We start from the raw sequence: 18,709 nt of genomic DNA on the forward strand, positions 1-18,709 counted from the left end.
CATAGATTTGCTCCCAACTGTTTTTCAGAGCACATAAGGAGTTACCTTCTGCCCCGGTCATGACTAACTGACGCCTTGTCTACACAGGGACACTCAGGAAAGCTAAGGTGACTCAGCTGAAGGTGTGGAGTCAATGCACATTTGTTAAAGCGTGTATGGATGCTCTCATTCAGAAGTAAACTGGCCTGAATTTGTTGTAATTTAATCCTCTCCAAAGAGGAGGCCAATTTCCTCCTGAATGGAAGCATCCATACCTGCTTTAACTTATGCGCGTTGCCTTCACACCGTTAGTTGATTCTCCTTAACTTTCCTGAGTGTCCCATGTAGACATGTTTTATTCTCAGGCAACCCTGATACAGGGCTAACTTGAACTATGGTCCCGTAATGAGCCTGCATTATCTTTCTATAATACAGAGAAAGCATGTTTTCAGCTACCGTCTGTATTGGCTTGTGAGATGAATTAGCTCAAAGATTGTGCATTTGGAAGTGTATTTCATGAAACAATTGTTCAGCATAAAATATGCATGCACATCTATAAAGTGGTCTCCTGCGCTTCCCCACCATTGAGGTTCTGTATATCCTAAATAGCACAGAGCAGTGGTTCTCAAACCATCGTCGGGGTCCGCGACGATACTCCAGGGGGTCCGCGAGTCACATCCAGGACCACCGGCCCTGCTGATCAACTCCTCTCCCTCCCTCCAGTGTCTCTTGCATGCTGCAGAACAGCTGTTCAGCAGCGTGCAGGAGGCGCTGGGAGGGAGGGGAAGGAGCGGGGATGGGGTGTGCTCGGGGGAAGGGATGGAAAGAGGTAGGGAAGAGGAGGGGCAGGGGTGGAGCAGAGGTGGGAAGAGGTGAAGCAGGAGTGGGGCCTTGTGGGAAGGGGCGGAGTGGGGGTGGGGCCCAGGGGTTGAACACCCCCAGGGAAAATTAGAAACCTGGCTTGTGGGTCTGCGAAAAAATTTAAATCAAAATGGGGGTCCTCGGGCTGCTAAAGTTAGAACCGCTGGCACAGAACACATCAGGTGAGCCCAGACATCTGACAGACTTTTTGTTGCTTTGATCCTATTCAAACACCATAACATAGTTATTCTTCTACTAATGAGTCCACTGAAAATAACTGCCTTTAATCTCTTGATGTCCGCACTTCTTAGTTACAAAGAATGGGAAATCCAAGACAACAAGGGATTCAGAGGTAAATATTTCTTCTGCTTTTACTCACTTTAATAAGCACATATTAACTATCAAACCAAATACTAGTAAACCTTTTCTTTCCCAACATACTAGAACTTCTGTGGATGTAAACTAAAGCACAAGATTTTTGCACTAGTTGCAGACTCCAGTTAAATACACAGACCTACTTTGAATGAACTTCTGTACATTGTTATAACAAGCTGTTTATTGATATAAAGCTCAAATAAAGTCTGAGTAATTCTGTAATGCTTTACCTCTTCTCTTTTTAGTTCAGCTTTCTTCTTGTTTTCCTGAATTACATTCTGACGTGCTAGAACTGCCTCCTCGTGACTCAGTTTCCCTTGTAGCCTCCTACATTCTATTTCAGCCAGCTGTTGTTCCAAATCTTTTTCACGCATCTGTTTTTGCCATTCCAGGAATTCAGATGGGTCATGGGCACCTCGTAGCAAACTTTCAATTCTGGAAAGGAGAAGAAAACCTTTAACACTAGGTTCCTGTATTTGAACATTTTGGCTATGAGCAAATTCTGCTTTTCAGCTGAAACATTTCTTAAAAAACTTTGAGCAAAACCCATTTACCTGTTTGAGTTACCCCTTCAAACATGGTTGACAGGGCCAGCCTTATGGGTGAGTGACATGGGTGACCACCGTGGGTGCCGTGGTCGGGGGGGGGGGGGCGCCATGGTCAAGAGGGTGCCAGCGTCCGGGCACAGTAAGAGGCAAGTGCCCACCAGCCAGGCTCCACTCCCCACTTTTGGGTGGTTTCGTTGGCCTGTGCGGTGTCCTGGCTTGGCAGAGGAGGCAGGACAGGTCAGGCCGGCTCCCAGCTGGGGGAGGGGCGGAAGTTGCAGGGGTGTTGTTGCAATTTGTGGCTGAGGAGGGTCTGCTCTCGGGGTGAGCTGCAGAATCCCTGGCAGGCCCAGGGAAGTGCCTTGCAGGGCAGGCTGGGCTTGCCCCGGACTGTGCCATGCGCTGGTTTGCACTGGGCTGGGGGCGAGGACAGTGCCAGTGGGAGAACTGCTTCTACCCAGTGTCTCCTGTGCTCACCCCAGGCTGCCAGCTCTTGCCAAGGCTCTAGGCGTCAGCTGAGCACTGACAAATTCATAGCTGGAAACCAGACCAGCTCACATATGTGTTAGTATTTTTCAAGATAGGCATTAGACTTACAAAAATGTGTTAAGTTTCTATGGAATATTTGTATGTTGCTGCATGAATTAATTTCACTTGTAATATCCATATCCCATGCTATACAGTGATATGCAAGTTTTGCTTTATAATTGTAAAAATGCTTGCTCTGAACCTGTGAACCAAGTCAGAAGAAATGGTCCCACGCCCATCAAGAAGGGCTGTCAAAACTAAATGGGCCATTGGGGAACCTCATAATACAAACACTTGGTTAATTTCCCTCTCACACCCATGAAGGTGCTATATGCAAATAAGCTCATCCCATCAGCTTGAATGCTGGAAGGAAGACATAAAGATCACTGACATGAATATTTTTCTTTTTGCTGTTTGGACTCTCACAGGGCTGGAGCTCTGAAACAGAAGCTGAGATCCTCAGGGTCAACCTAAAAGACACACAGTACTGACCGATTACTATAACTCGGTCACCTTTTGGAACCACAGAGTGTAACTTATTTGTGTATGTGTTTGCTTGCTTTAACCTATAAATAACTCATTTCTTAGTTAACAAAGCCTTAGTTAATTTACTGTAGGATGGGCTAAAAGTGTTGTCTTTGGTGTGATAACTTAGGTACAAATTGACTTGGGGTAAGTGACTGGTTTCTTGGGACCGGGAGCAACCTGAATATTTTGTGATCTTTGGCATATAGCAACCAACTATCACAAAGTCCAGCTTGCCTGGGTGGCAAGATAGGCTGGAATGCCCAAAGGGACTGTCTATGACTCAATGGTAACACTGTTACAGTGCTTCATGAGTTCATAGTTTTTACTGGGTTGGTGAAATCTAATTATAGAACATGCCACCTGTTTGAGATCTCTGCTCTACCTTTTTGACAGTGTGCCCAGAAGTTGGCACTCAGGGTCATGAACCACTCCACACAGCGTGACAGAGGGACACCAAAAAAAAGAAAAAAAATAGGAAAAAAAAATCCATGCAGGCATCTCAATGCTGTGCAATTCATGCTTTAGCATAGCATAGAAGTTTCATTCTCTATTTTGATGTAAATTATTCTCAACAATAATAGTGATGGAATGCCAAATGTATGTGGAATATAGGTAACCTTGGCCAAGATTCTCAAAGGTATTTAGTTGCCTAATTCCAGTTGAAATCAGTGGGAATTAGATACCTAAATACCTTTGAGGATGTGGGGTCTTGCAACTCAAATGAGTGACATCTCTCATTTTGAAGGGGTCACTCATTTTAGTCAGATTTGACAGGTCTGAATTTAATCCTTAGCCTCATTATGTTCACTTCTAAAAGCTTTTGTGGAAGGCTGGAGTCTTCTAAAGAGGTTAATAATGTTTTGCACTAAGCCTGCTAACTCAGGTGGAACATTTATAATATTAACCCAAGATGACAATATTCTAGATTTTGTCTCAGTCGAAATTACTAGTTGTAATGTTATTTATTTCTAGTGAAAGAACACAACCTGCACTGTCCATTCACTCTCTCTTCCCTCACCCCCAATGATTAACAGGTGAACTGAAAACCTAGACTAATGACTACTATGTCCTGTATGGTCATGGAAGCCAGTGAGTATTATTACATAAATAGTAACCAGTTTGAGTATAAAACTCTGAGTACAATAGCCCACATTCAGCTCAGATGTAACTCCACTGAAGGTAACAGAGTTACACCAAAAATTATTTGACTTATTTGTGTTCCTTAACAAATACACTATAAGTACTTGAATGGGTACGAACATAATCTGTTTGTATGTATAACTACGTACATGCATGGATGTGTGTGTGTGTAATTACTTACCCAGAATGATGTACTTATGTGTATCTAAAACATGATTATTCATGGCACTTAACAAGTGGGCATTAGCTAGAATGCTCAGTTAGAACAGAGTCACATTGTACTCTACCTACAATAAAACAAAAAAGTCTTCATTGCCATTCTAATGTAGTCTTTAATTTCAGTCCTATCTGCTCATTATTAATCATGCAAATTTTCATATGCCTTTAACAGATTAATTAAACTGCAGTTAAACTAATATAATGAGTCTCCCTTAATGTGCTCTCTATATCAAAGGATGTATAAAAAGGAGCTGGGAAATATTATGTACAGAAAGTACCTGCTGAGTTCTTGTTCCATTTTTCGCTGGTAGTGAGCACCTTCTCTTAAGATCGCTGTTGCATTTAATTTAATAGGTACGTTGTTAATCTATCAGGAAAAGGAATGCATATACTATATTTAGCAATGTGAATCATAAATGGACTACAGAAACAATTCAAAGGGTTAAATAAATCAATCCACGGTAATTCAATCACTTTAGATCACCTTCAAGATGAAGTATAAATTTTGCTCAAAGCATTAATCTCACATTCACAATAGATTTGCATGCTCTTCATAAACCACTCAAGCTGTTTAAGCAGTCAGCCAGGTCCCTGAAGTGGATTATAAATTTGTAATCACTCTTGGGCCATGTCAAATCATATAAGGTGTTCACTTCTTTTAATTTTTTTAAACTCTTATATACTCATGTACATGGAAACATTCCAATAGGAAAAAAAAAGATTCCAGTTGATTTGGACAAAGATATGATTGCCAACTGCTTCCAACAGAAAACATCTTGTGTGTTCACCTCTGGGAGAGTTGAAAGGAAGGAAGATCACACACATATTCCAGTAACACGTAGAACTTTTCATCTGAGGATCTCAAGTGGCTTGCAAACATTAATTTATTAACTTTAACATATTTCTAGGAGGCAGTATCATTATATCCATTTTATAGATGGAGAAACTGAAGTACAGACTTCATCGACCTTCAAAGTCACAGAGAGAGTTACCAGTACAACTGGGACTACTAGATCCAGGGCTGCTTCAGCATCTCTCTTCAGAGTAAGTATTGCCTTAGGAGTGACGGACAGATAATCCCTAAAGCCTGAGAGAGGCAGTGGAGTAGAGCCACTACGCAGCTTCTTTGCCAGCCAAGGATTCCCCTTACACAAGGGGAATCCTTAGAGGGCCAGATCCAGCTTTACAGTGGCACACAATGGGTCCAGTTCTGATCTGACCAGCATACTAGAGAGGCAACACCTTTGAAGTCAATGCAATAGTGTCAGTGTAAAACTGGTGTGAGATCAGAATTGAGCCCACTCCATATAGAAAACAAAAATCATTCATGACACCAGCCAGTTAAATTAAGTCCATTCACAATGTGGATATGGAAGCAAATCATATTAAAATGTATTTTAACTACAAGATAACTGTATTGCTCTGCCAGTCCCTAAAGAGGTGCAGAATCACTCAAGACATCCTATACCAACCTTCTGCACAAGCAACTGAAATACATAAGCAAAACTGAAAAACATGGTTGTTTCATATTTGAGGTTGATTATGTAGGTTCAAATGTCAAATGTTGTAATCAGGAAATTCAATAAATGGAGGTGAACAGTGTTTTCCTACAGCATGGGACACATTTTAATAGCCCACCTGTGAAATGTAGTTACCCATCTATTTCTCAGTGCAAAAAAGGTGGGTGCCAAAGTTTGGGGGAGGAGACAGCAACGAGAGTCCTTTCTTTCCTTATACTGGTCTTGCCATCTCTACAGGTGGGTGAGGTAATATCTTTTATTGGGCCAACTTCTGTTGGTGAGAGAGACAAGCTTTCGAGCTTACACAGAGCTCTTCTTCAGGGGTGGGAAATGTACTCAAGAGCGCAGAATTCAAAGATAGTCTATATTTTTTATATTGTATTGGTTTTAAATTGAAAACATTCACTAAAATATGTGGAAGTTATTATGCTTTTGGAAACTGCTTGTTTATTCCCCCTTCATGTAGTATATGGAGTTCCTGTAGATTAGACAGAAAAGTGGTCAATATCCTGAACTGAACCTGATTATGGGGACAATATTTTACCTAGAAATGTTCCATCTCCAGTTTAATAAATAAAATTATGATTGAATAAAATGCACTCTAAACAGCCAGAATACACAAGGATTAGAAGATTTGTGCAGGTATGTACAAAAAAGTATCCAAATAGATTTTTCTATTGCATATATTATCAGTGAATACCTGATTTCACATTACCCCTTTTCTATCATGTCATTCCTTCCCCCTTATCAAGTAGGAAGAAGGGGCTGCATACTTGAGTAATTCTTGTGGAAAAAATCATATTCAATATTTTCACCTAATGAACACACTATTTTTCACCCCAAACCAATAAATATGTAGAGAACCGGATCTCCTGTGAGCACAAGGCAGACTGAGCCAGAGTAATGAGCCATTTGTACAGTCTCACTGCTTGCAGTGGAAAGAAAGAATAAAGATTTTGTAACAGCAGTGGTTAATCATTTTTGTCTGCATGGCAGTTTCAATGTGCCTGACTGAGACTAGAAAATGTGTTTATTGTACAATCGATGTTCTCACAAGAAGGTAAATGAACTATGGTAAATTGCATACTGACCCTAATCTATTTAAATATTATACAATTTGATTATTTTGAGATGGACTTTGTGACCTGATTTCTAACATATTGTACACACATTCCTCCTAAATCTTCTCAGTTGTCTACTGGGAGGTGAAGGATGAATGGGAGTGGGTGTGGGAAGTAGAATTTATTTTAAGACTCAAACAATATGCTTATCTCAGCTATGAAAGTTTTATAGCAGCTCCCTGAAAGCCACCTAATCAACCTTCAAGGCAAATGCATTTGGGTGAGATAAATACGACTATGCCACTGGAAAAGATACGAACAACTATTAAAAATGTCCCTAATCAATTTAATAAGACACTGGATCCATATTTTTCTTTTATCCAGCTTAACCAATGGGTTTAATTCCCACAGGCCAACACTCTAGCTGATAAGTTTCAATATTTTAGATTGTCTGAGAGGGAAGTGTAACAGACACAGACTTCAACAGAGTCCAAATTACAGCTGGTCCTGTGAGTGTGTTAACCGAGGAAGGAGTAGGGGTCTTAATATTATACAGCACTTTAAAAACAAATTGGACATATCATAACGGACCGCACTTTTAAACAGACTTATTAATGTAATGTCAGTAAGTATAGTGGTGGTATTACTGTTATTGCTGAACACTGTAAGTCATCAGTGTCTGATGTGGTTTACAAATATTTTCCAGAAGCCAGATTTTCAAAGGGGGAAACTGGAATCTAGATGACCTCACAAATAAAATATGTAAGCCTGCTGTAACTGACTATCCATTTGTGATTAGTTAGCAGATTTGCACATGCAGGTGATCTGAGGGAACCATAAGTGCATGAACCTCTGTTGTATGTGCAACGCCACCCGACTGGCCAGCTTCTGAAGTCAGTGGAGTTATTTGAAATTTGTACTGGTGCAACTGGGATCAGAATTTGGCCCCATGTACTGCTAAAACATCAGTATCAAAAATTGTTCAATAAAGGTGAGCAAACATCTATTTCCTTAGACTATGGGACAAATTTCCCATTTACACTAACAGTGAATCTGATCCTGAGACACTCTGTTATTTTGATTCAGCTGTTTTGGTATGATCTTGATGATTATGAAAGATGCCAGATAGAAAATCCTGGGGACTGAAGTCTTTTGTTATCCACAGGACAATCACAGCTCAGGCAGAGGCAATGCAGGCTGCCCAATGCTGTCTTACTATCTCTAAGGGTGTGTCTACACTTCAAGTTGGGGTGGTGATTTTCATTGAGCTAGCAAGCTAAAAATAAGAGTGTAGCCACAGCAGCACAAGGGGCTAGCCACCCCAAGCCTGAGCTCATCTGAGACCCTAGACACATACTCAAGGTGGATAGCACATCCTGCTACTTGCACTACTGAAGTCTCAGCAAAGAGGCAATCAGTGTTGTGGGTTTTATGCTTTAGATACCTGTTTAATGGAAACTACACAACAGACCAAACTCATTTCACACCAAATAGTCATTTCCATTGCTCATTCTTTAGGACCTGGATTTGAACCAGTGACCTAGAGGTGAAAGGCTCTATTGCCCAGCCTCTGCTAATTCCCTGAACTATCCCATTCCCATGGCCATAGGCCTTGGTGTAATACCCTTGATTACAGAGGAGTTGTATCAATTTGCACCAGTTCCAAATCTGGTCATGACTTTCAGTCCACACTTTTCAAACACTTGTAACATCTGTATATTCTAAATGTTACTCACCTTGCCCTGGATCTTTTGAGCTTGGAACTTCGTTTTATTCTTCATAATGCCGGATATATACTGCAAGTCATCCAAAAATTAATTTTCATTTCAGAAATAGATATTCAAATACTCAGGAAAAATCTTATTAAATTGTATCTTGAATATTATTCCCTTTGGAAGAGCAGATGTGATTATTGAGGACTAGATACTGCAATCATAGCATCCTTAAATCTTGTTGTGCATGCCAAACTCATTGAGAGTTCTGCGTAACAAATAATTGCAGAACAGGTCCCCAGAAAAATTATTGCTGATTACTATGAAATGTATTTAGATGGCTAACATAACAAAATAATAAAGTAATATTGTTTGCTACAGAAATATTGAATATGGAATACTACCAAAGGCCACTAATATAGTCAGTTCTTAAGATGTGAGTTTTGTGAAGATAAAGCAGGATATCAAAGGACATTTCATGAGATTATTAAGTGTATGTGGAATTCTGACAATGACAGGGAACTTCATTCTATGCTGCTAGCTACAGATGCTCAAATGAAGGTGTTTGGTGATGGGCATGGTATAAATGATACACAGATATGATACTGCAGTGATCACATTACATGAATGGGCATGATCCTACAGCTGTAAATCAGGAGTCACCTAATCAAACAGAGCTGCTTTCACTATGCTGCTGTGTACCCTTTCAATGTAATGGAAAACTGTTCTGTTGGATGAGAGAACTGCTTGAGTGGCAAGGGAAGTTGCTGGAGCAGTGTTAAAGTAGGCAGGTAAGAGGGGAGGGGCAGCAGCAGGAGTACTGGGGTGAGGAAAAGGGAGCCAGTGGAGAACTTTCACAGTGAATGAAGCACAGTCCAGGATCTGTGCATTATATAAAATAAAAACATCCACATTTCAAATTGCAGGGCTTTAATTCTACCTGGGGAATCTGGTGTCAAGCTAGACAGGCCTTGGTTCTTGTAGTTTAGAAGGTCACCAGAACCCCTTGATGGAATGATAGTATCATACTTCCTAACTCCAAATACAGAGAGATCCTTTGAGTACTTTGATAAAAAGTAATTAATGTGTAAAAAAACACACGATAGTTGTTTTTTAATTTACCAATTTTGTTTAACTTACACCTCTCGGGGCTTTTTTCTCAGGCTTTACGGTTGCACACCTGAACTGGCTAACATTTGCTTCCAGCAGCAGTTCCTAAAATCAAAACAATTATTTTTTTAAGTATGGTAAATTTTAAATTCTCCACTGAGAAATTTAAAAACACCTTTTTTCGATGTAGCAAATTGAGGCAACCATTAAAACACAGAACTCTGAATATTTAAATACCAAGTGAAAATATAAATGATTGGAGCACAAAGCAAATGGTGTACAAGAACTATTCTTATATGGTCAAACATAATTTGCAACAAGCCACAACAAATTCCCAAAAGGGATCATAGACAAATAAACTTCGTGGGTTAGACAGTGATTACAGAAAAGAAAAAACCTCTGAAGGCAGAGGCTTAATCAGGACATGCAGGTGAATGAAGAAAGACACAAGGATGGATTGGAGCAGCAACTTTTATAAACGTAGCATGGGGGAGCGGAGCTGTCTGCCTTATTGTCCCGGTCTCTCCAATACCAGCCTTTTAAGTGGGTCTACTGTGGGGGCTACAGAGCTCCATCCACATAATCCCTAATTCGGGGTAGACTCCCCTTAGCCTACCTGTAGGATTCAGTGACCGCACTCTTCTGAATCCTCTCACACACATACCACTCATGTGGGGAAACAGAGGGTACAAGAATGGGAGAATCTCAGTCTGTGAAGACTTCAGGTCTTCTCGTTTCCAATAGAAATAAGGCCCAACAGTGAAATGTCAGGTCTCCTTTACTTCTGGGAGCCAACCCTTTTGAGCTGCACGTTGCAAAGAACTAAACATTCCTACTGAATTTCTATGCTCTACTCCTATTTGGGTTATCTGTGCCTCCATGATGCTGTGAGGAAGGCAAAACGCTCCCCACCAACCCCCTGCTAATCTGGCCTGAATGGGAACAATTCCTTCTTGATCCCAAAACAGGGTAACTGGTCAGACCCACAGCATCCTAAAAGCACAGTTCCTATACTACAACTACACAGAAGGAGGGTGGGGCAGTCAAAGGGACAAAGGGATCCAAAACACTCAGGCCAAGGTTTAAAAAAAATGTGGGGGGTGGAAGAAGTTAGGCTCCAATCAGCTCCCATCTTCCTTTGGTTGGCCAATGGGCAATGGAGAGCTCCTGGAGGAGAGTGGGCCCAGGGGGGCTGTCATAAATATAAAGGGAAGGGTAACCACCTTTAAATCCCTCCTGGCCAGAGGAAAAAACCCTTTCACCTGTAAAGGGTTAAGAAGCTAAGATAACCTCGCTGGCACCTGACCAAAATGACCAATGAGGAGACAAGATACTTTCAAAAGCTGGAGGGGGGAAAACAAAGGGTTCTTTCTGTCTGAGTGTTGTTTTTGCCCAGACCAGAGCAGGAATGCAGGTTAGAATTCCTGTAAAGGGCTAATTTTACAGAGGTGATTCTTTTACTTTTTCTTCAAGTAAAATTCTTTTAAGAACCTGATTGCTTTTTCATTCTTCTGAAAATTCAAGGGTTTGGGTCTGTGTTCACCTACACAAATTGGTCAGGATATTTATCAAGCCTTCCCCAGGAAAGGGGGTGTAGCGTTTGGGAGGATTTTTTTGTGGGGGAAAGACGTTTCCAAGCAGGCTCTTTCCCTGTTATATATTTGTTAGACGCTTGGTGGTGGCAGCAATAAAGTCCAAGGGCAAAAGGTAAAATAGTTTGTACCTTGGGGAAGTTTTAAGCTGGTAAAAATAAGCTTAGGGGGGTCTTTCATGCAAGTCCCCACATCTGCCCTAGAGTTCAGAGTAGGGATGGTACCTTGACAGGGGCCCACCCCTGCATTCCCTTGCGTGTGCTCCCCCTCCTTTTGGGGCTGTCTTCTTTACTGTAGTCAGGGGCATGCACAAAGGGGGGCAAGCAGGGGCACGGGCTGCCCAACAATCATCTCCACCACTGCCCCCAGCTTCTGCTCTGGCCCCCCGCCCTGGAATTCCATCTCTAAAGCCCATTCTCCCCCTTTCTGCCACGGTGGGAGTCAGGCTGAGCGCGGCTGAAGGGATGTGCCTGGGAAAAGCACTGTAGCTAGCACTCCCGCTGAGCCCTGTCCCTTCCTTGCTGCAGCATCCAGCAAGTGTTTGGAGCCTGCCTGGGGTATGTAGACGGGAGCTCAGGACAATGCGGGTGGGGCAGGCAGCCAGGCTGGGGACACTGGGAGGATGGGTGGGGAGCCCAGGGAATGCAGTGGGGGCCCGGTGGTTTGGGGAGACAGCGGGGCCCAGAGGAACTGGGTGGGTGGGGGGGCAGTGTTTAAAGTGCCCCTCCAAAAGTAGTCACATTGAAATCCCTGCACACGCCCCTGATTCTGGTCCAGTCAAGGCTCCTGCCCATTGAGACAAATGGGTGGCATTTTTAGAAACCCATTGGGAAAGAATGCACCTACTGTACTGCACCATGACCTAGCCCTGGATATGTTTCCCTCACAATCCCTAAGGAGATGGAGCCAAATGTTAAAAAATTTAGCTCCATTTCTGTGTGCATGGGCAAGTGCATTAATCAGCTTTCAATGCATGAAGTCAACACGAATTTTCATCCTTGATGAAAAACTTGTGTTAGGGCCCTTATTCTGCAACCATCTCTCCTGGGTGGATGCCTGAATGGAGCCCCAGTGACTTCGAAGTTCATTGAAGGATTGGAGCCTTAGTTGAAAGCCCCATCACTGCATATAACACACAATTACCAGTGTTTGTTTCCACATTGTAAGCAAGATAACATTCCTTTTCCTGCACTGGTGGAGTGGGGTAGTTGAAGAGAAGCCTTGGTGCCAGGGGCTGCTCCAAGAGGCACAAGTGTCTGAGTAGCTCCAGCTGAACCCATTTAAAGGGGACAGCACATATAATGATGCAGCCCCAGAAGTGAAAGGAGCACTCCGGCTTTTCCACTGGCTCTGAGTGATGATGCTAAGCTGGACATGTAGCATCAGCCCTGAGATAAAATGCACAGGGAGAGGCTCCTAGTGTTTTCACTCTTTTCTAGAGTTGCTCTGATACATCAGTCACATGTGCAATTCTATGACCGTGACATTTCCATATGCATCTTTCTTTTCAGGAGCCACAATTTCAGCTTCATTTAGTGAACAGTCTGAGGAACTGACCTTTGTGAATGCTTTAAATGCCTTTTATGCCATTTCAGAGTGACAAAAATGGCTGCTACAACAACTTCACTTTCTGCTGTGGCTTTCCGTTGTGTTGCTTGCATTCATGCATCTGCTCCCCTGGAGACTGTGGCTGTTAGTTAAGTGATTCTACACTTATCTCAGACTCTTGGTAATCCAGATAATGTGCTTTGTTTCTTTCCCCTTTCAATCTTTCCATATAATGTGTACTAAGCATGTACATTCTGCACAACACAGACATAATGAAAGGATACAAAATAAAGTAATACTGCTGGAAAGTGAAGAACCTAAAAGTAACAGATGCTTATAATGAGATGGGGCAACAAAAGGGCAAAAGGAAAGCTTGACCCTAACAAAATATGTAGGCAGTTCAGCATATTCTACATACAGGAACTGAACCAAATGCAACTTGCACAAGGACATGGAGAGGCTAGTACAGTGATAAATTGTCTGGTATCAGTCAGTGAAAACTAGAACAAGGCATTTGTGGAATGCAGGTGGGAGAGTATAGATAAAAAGATGTAAAAAAACCAGACCTTTTATCAAGCTTCTAAAGCACCTCTATATGGGGATTGCATTGTGGGAGGTCTGATGGGAGAGGGAGCTACCATGTAATTTCCTTCCAAGGAGAGGAAGAGGAAGACAGAAATCTGCCTTAAATCTAATCAGAGCTGACTTATTTAATAGGATTCATTTCAAAATCAGGATCAGTTCAAATAACCAGAGCAGATCAAGTGTCAGGGCCCTTTCCAGGCCTTCCCTCCCACTTCTCTCTTAACACACAGCGCCTTGAATTCTGCTGCTTTCCTAGTCATGATGATCTCCTACTCTCAGAGCCTGGTCTGGGGAGGAGCTCTCAGGTATGTGCAGCACCAAATACTACAGATCAGTCAGGAGCTACTGAGATTTTTCTGTAACTGGATGATGCTATGAAATTATTTCTCAGGTAAGAAACAGAAATTATGTCAAATTTTTAAATGCCTTAATGGTTAATTGCACACATTGACTATCTGTGTGTCCTATGCAAGCAAAGGAGTAGCTTCTCCTGGATCTCTGTAGGGTTCCACAGAGCTGGTTAAGTTCCCCAGTGCCCCCCTCCACATGGCCAGAGGGAACAAGCAGGGCTTGGAGGAATACCCCAGCCATGCACCCTGACTTCTTATCCCTGGAGTCAGGGGAAGCAGTAGATGCAATGGGGTGTCGGAAAGGCCACTAATACCTCATTATAGTAGGGCAGAGCAGAAGCAGTGGGGTGCAAGTTCCTTCATGTCCTCTCCTTGGAGAGTAGTGGAGAAGCAGTGGGGAATGCCCCTCAAACTACTCAACACAGTAGGAGAGAAACTTTCCCCTCAATCCCTCTGTGCAGCAGGAGCCAGGTATGGGGGAGGCAAGAGCCTTCACTGGGCTATCTGCAGTCCGTAAACACCTTCACAGGGTCAGTGCAGATGGAGGGGGGAAACAACATGGCACTGGGCACTGATGTAAGAACAAGTATGTAAATGGATTTCAATGTGGTAGCCGTGTTAGTCTGTAAAACAAACAATAAGGAGTCCTTGTGGCACCTTAGAAATGAACAAATTTATTTGGAGCAATCTTGATTGGCTACATTAGGACAACATCACGTGGCTGCTTCCACAAGCACTACCCTTTGTAACCGTACTGCTATTATTTGTGTTGCAACAAACATTGAGTAGAAGATGGTCTCTGCCCTGAAGAACTTTCAATAAAATAGACAAGACAGACAAAGCGTGGGGGAAAGGGATAGAAGAAGCAGCCTTCATTGCTCCAAGACAGGGGATGGCCCAGCAGCTGCAGAAGCATTTTTGCATTGGATAGAGCCCTAAAGCTCTGAAAACTGTAACTTACATCAAAGAATAAACAGATGCTGGAGAGGGGCAATTAAAAATAAAATCATGCTACACTTACCTCTGCTCTTCTGCGATTTCTATACTTGATTTCCTGCAGGTGCTGTTTTTCCTTTGGAGGTTTGTAGGTGCTCTGAGGAACCTATATTAAAAAGGCAGAAATTTCTGTAATACAGGTATGAAAGACTGAATGTTTCAAACAATAAATCTGTGTGTGTGTGTGGGGGGGGGCATTTATCCCTAATGAAAAACTACAGCCATTATTTAAAAAGTAGTGATTTCTTTTCTATTAGTGCCATAAAATGAATAGTAAAGTTTTAGGGGTGAATGCATAAAAGGGATAGATAGCCACCAACCATCACTATTTGGCTGGGGCTGTCCAGGCCTTGTCAACCCTGTTCCAGGTGCTTTCAGCCAAAGGAGCTGTTAACACAGTTTAAAAAAAAAAGTCCATCTTTGCCAGGCGAAAGCCAAAGGAGAAAGAAATCCTATGCTTGCTCCCCCGTGCCTCCCACAAAGTGAAAAGGGGAAGATCAACCTGAAGTTGCCTTTAAGGAGAATCAGGCCAGCTGTCCTCTCCTACATACTTCTTGCTCCACTATACTTCTAGATAGGGTTTGCCAGTTGTGGGTATAGAATTGCTTGGGGGTGGAGGATTGAGAGGGTCCTCACAGCAGCATTCACAGGTTTAGAGAGGTAGTCAGATCTTGGAATGTGGGACAGTAAAACATCCAGGAAAGGGTTAAGGTCTACCTGTCTGCCACATGACCCAACAAAGGGTCTAAGGAAAGGGCATGTCTGGTATGGGTTGGCCTCTGAGGACTGCTGTGGGAGAGGTGGAAGAGACTGGGTCATGCCCCCTCTCCGCTCTGGCCAGAATAGGTGACCAAATGGATGAAGGCAGAAGGGAGCAGCATGATGTAACCTTCTAATGGATTATGTAATAGGTGTGCTCCTGGAGGCACAATCTCTCCTAAAGCTCCCCTAGTGATTGTGAAATTCTGTACTACCTACAACACAGACCAGTGCCTTAAAGGCACAGTATGGCCCTAAATATTAAGGGACAACTGGACAAATGGTTTGTAAGGTATCAACTTAATTTTATTTAACCACTCAGAATTATACACACAAGTAGTAATGTTTTATACTGGATGGAAATGAGGCAATTTCAGTGCCTTGAGAACATAAACTAGGAGCGGGGGAGCAAGATGGGAAGGGAATACAAACTATACCTAGTGATCAGTAAACTCTTCTCAGCTTTGGCAGTGACCATTCATGTATTTCCTTAAAAATTAAGGTTGTGAGATGGACAAGGATAGGGGTAGTGTTATGTGTATTGTATTAAGAGCTTCTGTTTTGACACAAGATTCTAGAGTTTATGTATTACATCATCAATATATTTCCAGACAGAATCTTGCATGTTAGCCAGGTGGATTTGTTTATTTTGTTATTATTTTTAAGAAAAAATAGACAGTTAAAGGGACAAGGTCAAGGAAATATATAAAGAGTGGGCTAAATATGGCCCTGGTCCTAATATGTACAACTCCAATGGAATTACAAGAACTTTTATCTGGGCTGAATGGGGCCTAATGCATTTCAATGTATACATTTTAATTCTAGACAAACCTAAAAAATGTTGTGTAATAATTTCACCATAAATAGTACTAATATTAAAGGAATGGATTAGATTACACTATAAATCATGGCTGGGATTTTCAAAGAAGCCTTGGGGATTTAGGTATCCAAATACCATTGCATATTAATGGAAGTTGAGCCCCTAGCTCCCTTCTGTGCCTGTGAAAATCCCAACTGAAACCGCTTTCTTTGTGGAAAGCCATATCTGCAATGGCTGGGGGTGTGTAAATGAGGAGGGAGACAAGCAATTATAAACCTTTGGCCATGAGGTCACTTTTTTATTTGCAGCAGTATACAGAGTGAAACAAGAGGCGGCCTATTTCTCTCTGGGCCATCCTTTGATGCACAGCCACCCATCACACACTAGCCAATTCCAAGGGTGTGGGCCCATAATCCAATATAATCCTTGCACCTCACATGATCTTCAATACATGTGAGTTAATGCAAAATTACTCTCAGGGAGACTGTACAATATAAAGGTGACAACAACAGGATTCATTCCTACACTGAGTAAGTGATTAATAAAATGCAATTTTTCAGAACCTGGTATTTGTAGAATTAATGGGATTTCACACTGAAACCACCAATGTGCTACCATGAAATTGCACTATTACCCAAAGATGCAAAATGATTTTTGTAAGCATTCAACATTTGTATTATTAAGAACCTAACGTGCTAATAAAAGGCTATAGATACTGCCCAGAGCTATAGCCCTAAACTCAGTTGCCTACAAAACTAAATGTAAACCATGGAGTCTTTATTCAGTGAATCATAGCAACCTTAGCCCAAATCCTGTTTACTTTAACCAAACACCACTACTGAATGTGTGTCACTCCAGAATTACACCAGTGTGACTGAAATTAGAATATTACCCAATGTGACTGCTTAAGTTAGAAAAGCAAACAGTCAGGCCTTCAAGAGAACCTCTACACTCATTAACATATTAAATGCTAACCATTAACATTAAGGCAGGTTTCAGAGTAACAGCCGTGTTAGTCTGTATTCGCAAAAAGAAAAGGAGTACTTGTGGCACCTTAGAGACTAACCAATTTATTTGAGCATGAGCTTTCGTGAGCTACAGCTCACTTCATCGGATGCATCCGATGAAGTGAGCTGTAGCTCACGAAAGCTCATGCTCAAATAAATTGGTTAGTCTCTAAGGTGCCACAAGTACTCCTTTTCATTAACATTAAGGTACACCACAAACCCACATAACAGGCAATGAAATTCCATCCTCATGGATGATCTGCAAATCTAGAGTTGGTTATGCCTATGTTGCAATTGCTGGGAGCTTTGCCATTTACTTTGATGGGGAGCAGGATCACACCCATATATTTTTTATAAAAAAATTACAGTTTGAGGGTTTATTTCCAATATGCACTTGTAGATCCCCCAAGGCAGAATAATCTACACATTAAATGGGCTGGCAGCAACCTGTTAAGTTACACATTCAAGGGGCAAGGAATAAACTGTTGCTTCATAGAAAAATCCCAATTTTCCCAACAATTCTAGGAGCCACCTTTTTGCTACCCTTTCCTTGCCTTGCTATAGAAGAGTATCTATGACATGCTTAGAAAATACCAATTACATCGATTAAAAACAGTATGAATTATTTTCTACAAATTTAGCCTTCAATTCAGAACACCAAAGTGTTTCCTGTTATTCCATCAGTGTTGGTAGGTTTTCTTCAATTATTTTAGATTCAGATAACTTCAGGGAAGAGACTGTTAACCATATACTATGGTTGAGTACAAAACACATACAACTTAACATTTTCCAAGGAATAAAAACCACTCACAGGTCGATGCTTCTCCTGTAACGGTATTGGCTCAGGTATCGTTATGGCTCGTGGCTTAGGGGTGGTCAAATCAAATTCCTTTGGCTTTGTGACCGTCGAAGTCTTTACAGTGGTAACACGATTCGCTAATTTGTCAGCAAGTTGCTTGATCAGTTGTTCTATTTTTGGCTGCCATCTTTAAAAAAATACTTTTAAATCTTATTTTCACTTTTTCTCTTATACAAATTCATAATAATGCAGTATCTGAAATTGTCCGTGACGCAAATTTGATAAGACTTTGGCTCTGTTTATTCCCTATTAACTGAATTGATCAATTGATTTGATTAATGATTAGTGGCACAGACTGTGGCACTCAAAATGTTACTTCACTTCTTGAACAAAAGTTAGTCTATTTCTAATAAACTGTTTATCTGTGTGAAACAAGTGTAATCCATGCTGACTAAACCAGCACATTGCAAGTTCATTTTATAGCAGTGTCAGACAGCGAGTCAGGGAGGCAGTTATGGTAAACAAAGTAGGTACCGATGAAAGAACAAAGACAGACAATGGTCTAAGTAACATTGTTCATATTATCTGACAGAGCGAGTGTATCGCTAGCACAATCTCATTTAATCAAAAATTGGAAGGACAGGAATAATTTGCTTGAGTAAATAAATCCCTCAA

The 18,709-nt window shown here is 41.7% G+C and overlaps 1 protein-coding gene across 2 annotated transcripts in view; it reads right to left on the reverse strand.

Moving 5' to 3' along the window:
• Positions 1 to 18,709, reverse strand: part of CFAP99 (cilia and flagella associated protein 99) — a 104,964-nt gene that overhangs the window by 37,525 nt on the left and 48,730 nt on the right. For both annotated transcript variants that reach the window (XM_084626974.1, XM_084626975.1), the window contains 6 exons: positions 18,047 to 18,221; positions 14,675 to 14,755; positions 9,609 to 9,683; positions 8,493 to 8,552; positions 4,454 to 4,542; positions 1,446 to 1,650 (listed from right to left, as the gene is read on the reverse strand). In XM_084626974.1, the coding sequence (XP_084483100.1) occupies positions 1,446 to 1,650; positions 4,454 to 4,542; positions 8,493 to 8,552; positions 9,609 to 9,683; positions 14,675 to 14,755; positions 18,047 to 18,221 (685 nt within the window). The remainder of the gene's footprint in view (positions 1 to 1,445; positions 1,651 to 4,453; positions 4,543 to 8,492; positions 8,553 to 9,608; positions 9,684 to 14,674; positions 14,756 to 18,046; positions 18,222 to 18,709) is intronic.

The sequence above is a fragment of the Lepidochelys olivacea genome (assembly GCF_965140295.1).
Source record: "Lepidochelys olivacea isolate rLepOli2 genome assembly, chromosome: 4".
Taxonomy (NCBI): domain Eukaryota; kingdom Metazoa; phylum Chordata; order Testudines; family Cheloniidae; genus Lepidochelys; species Lepidochelys olivacea.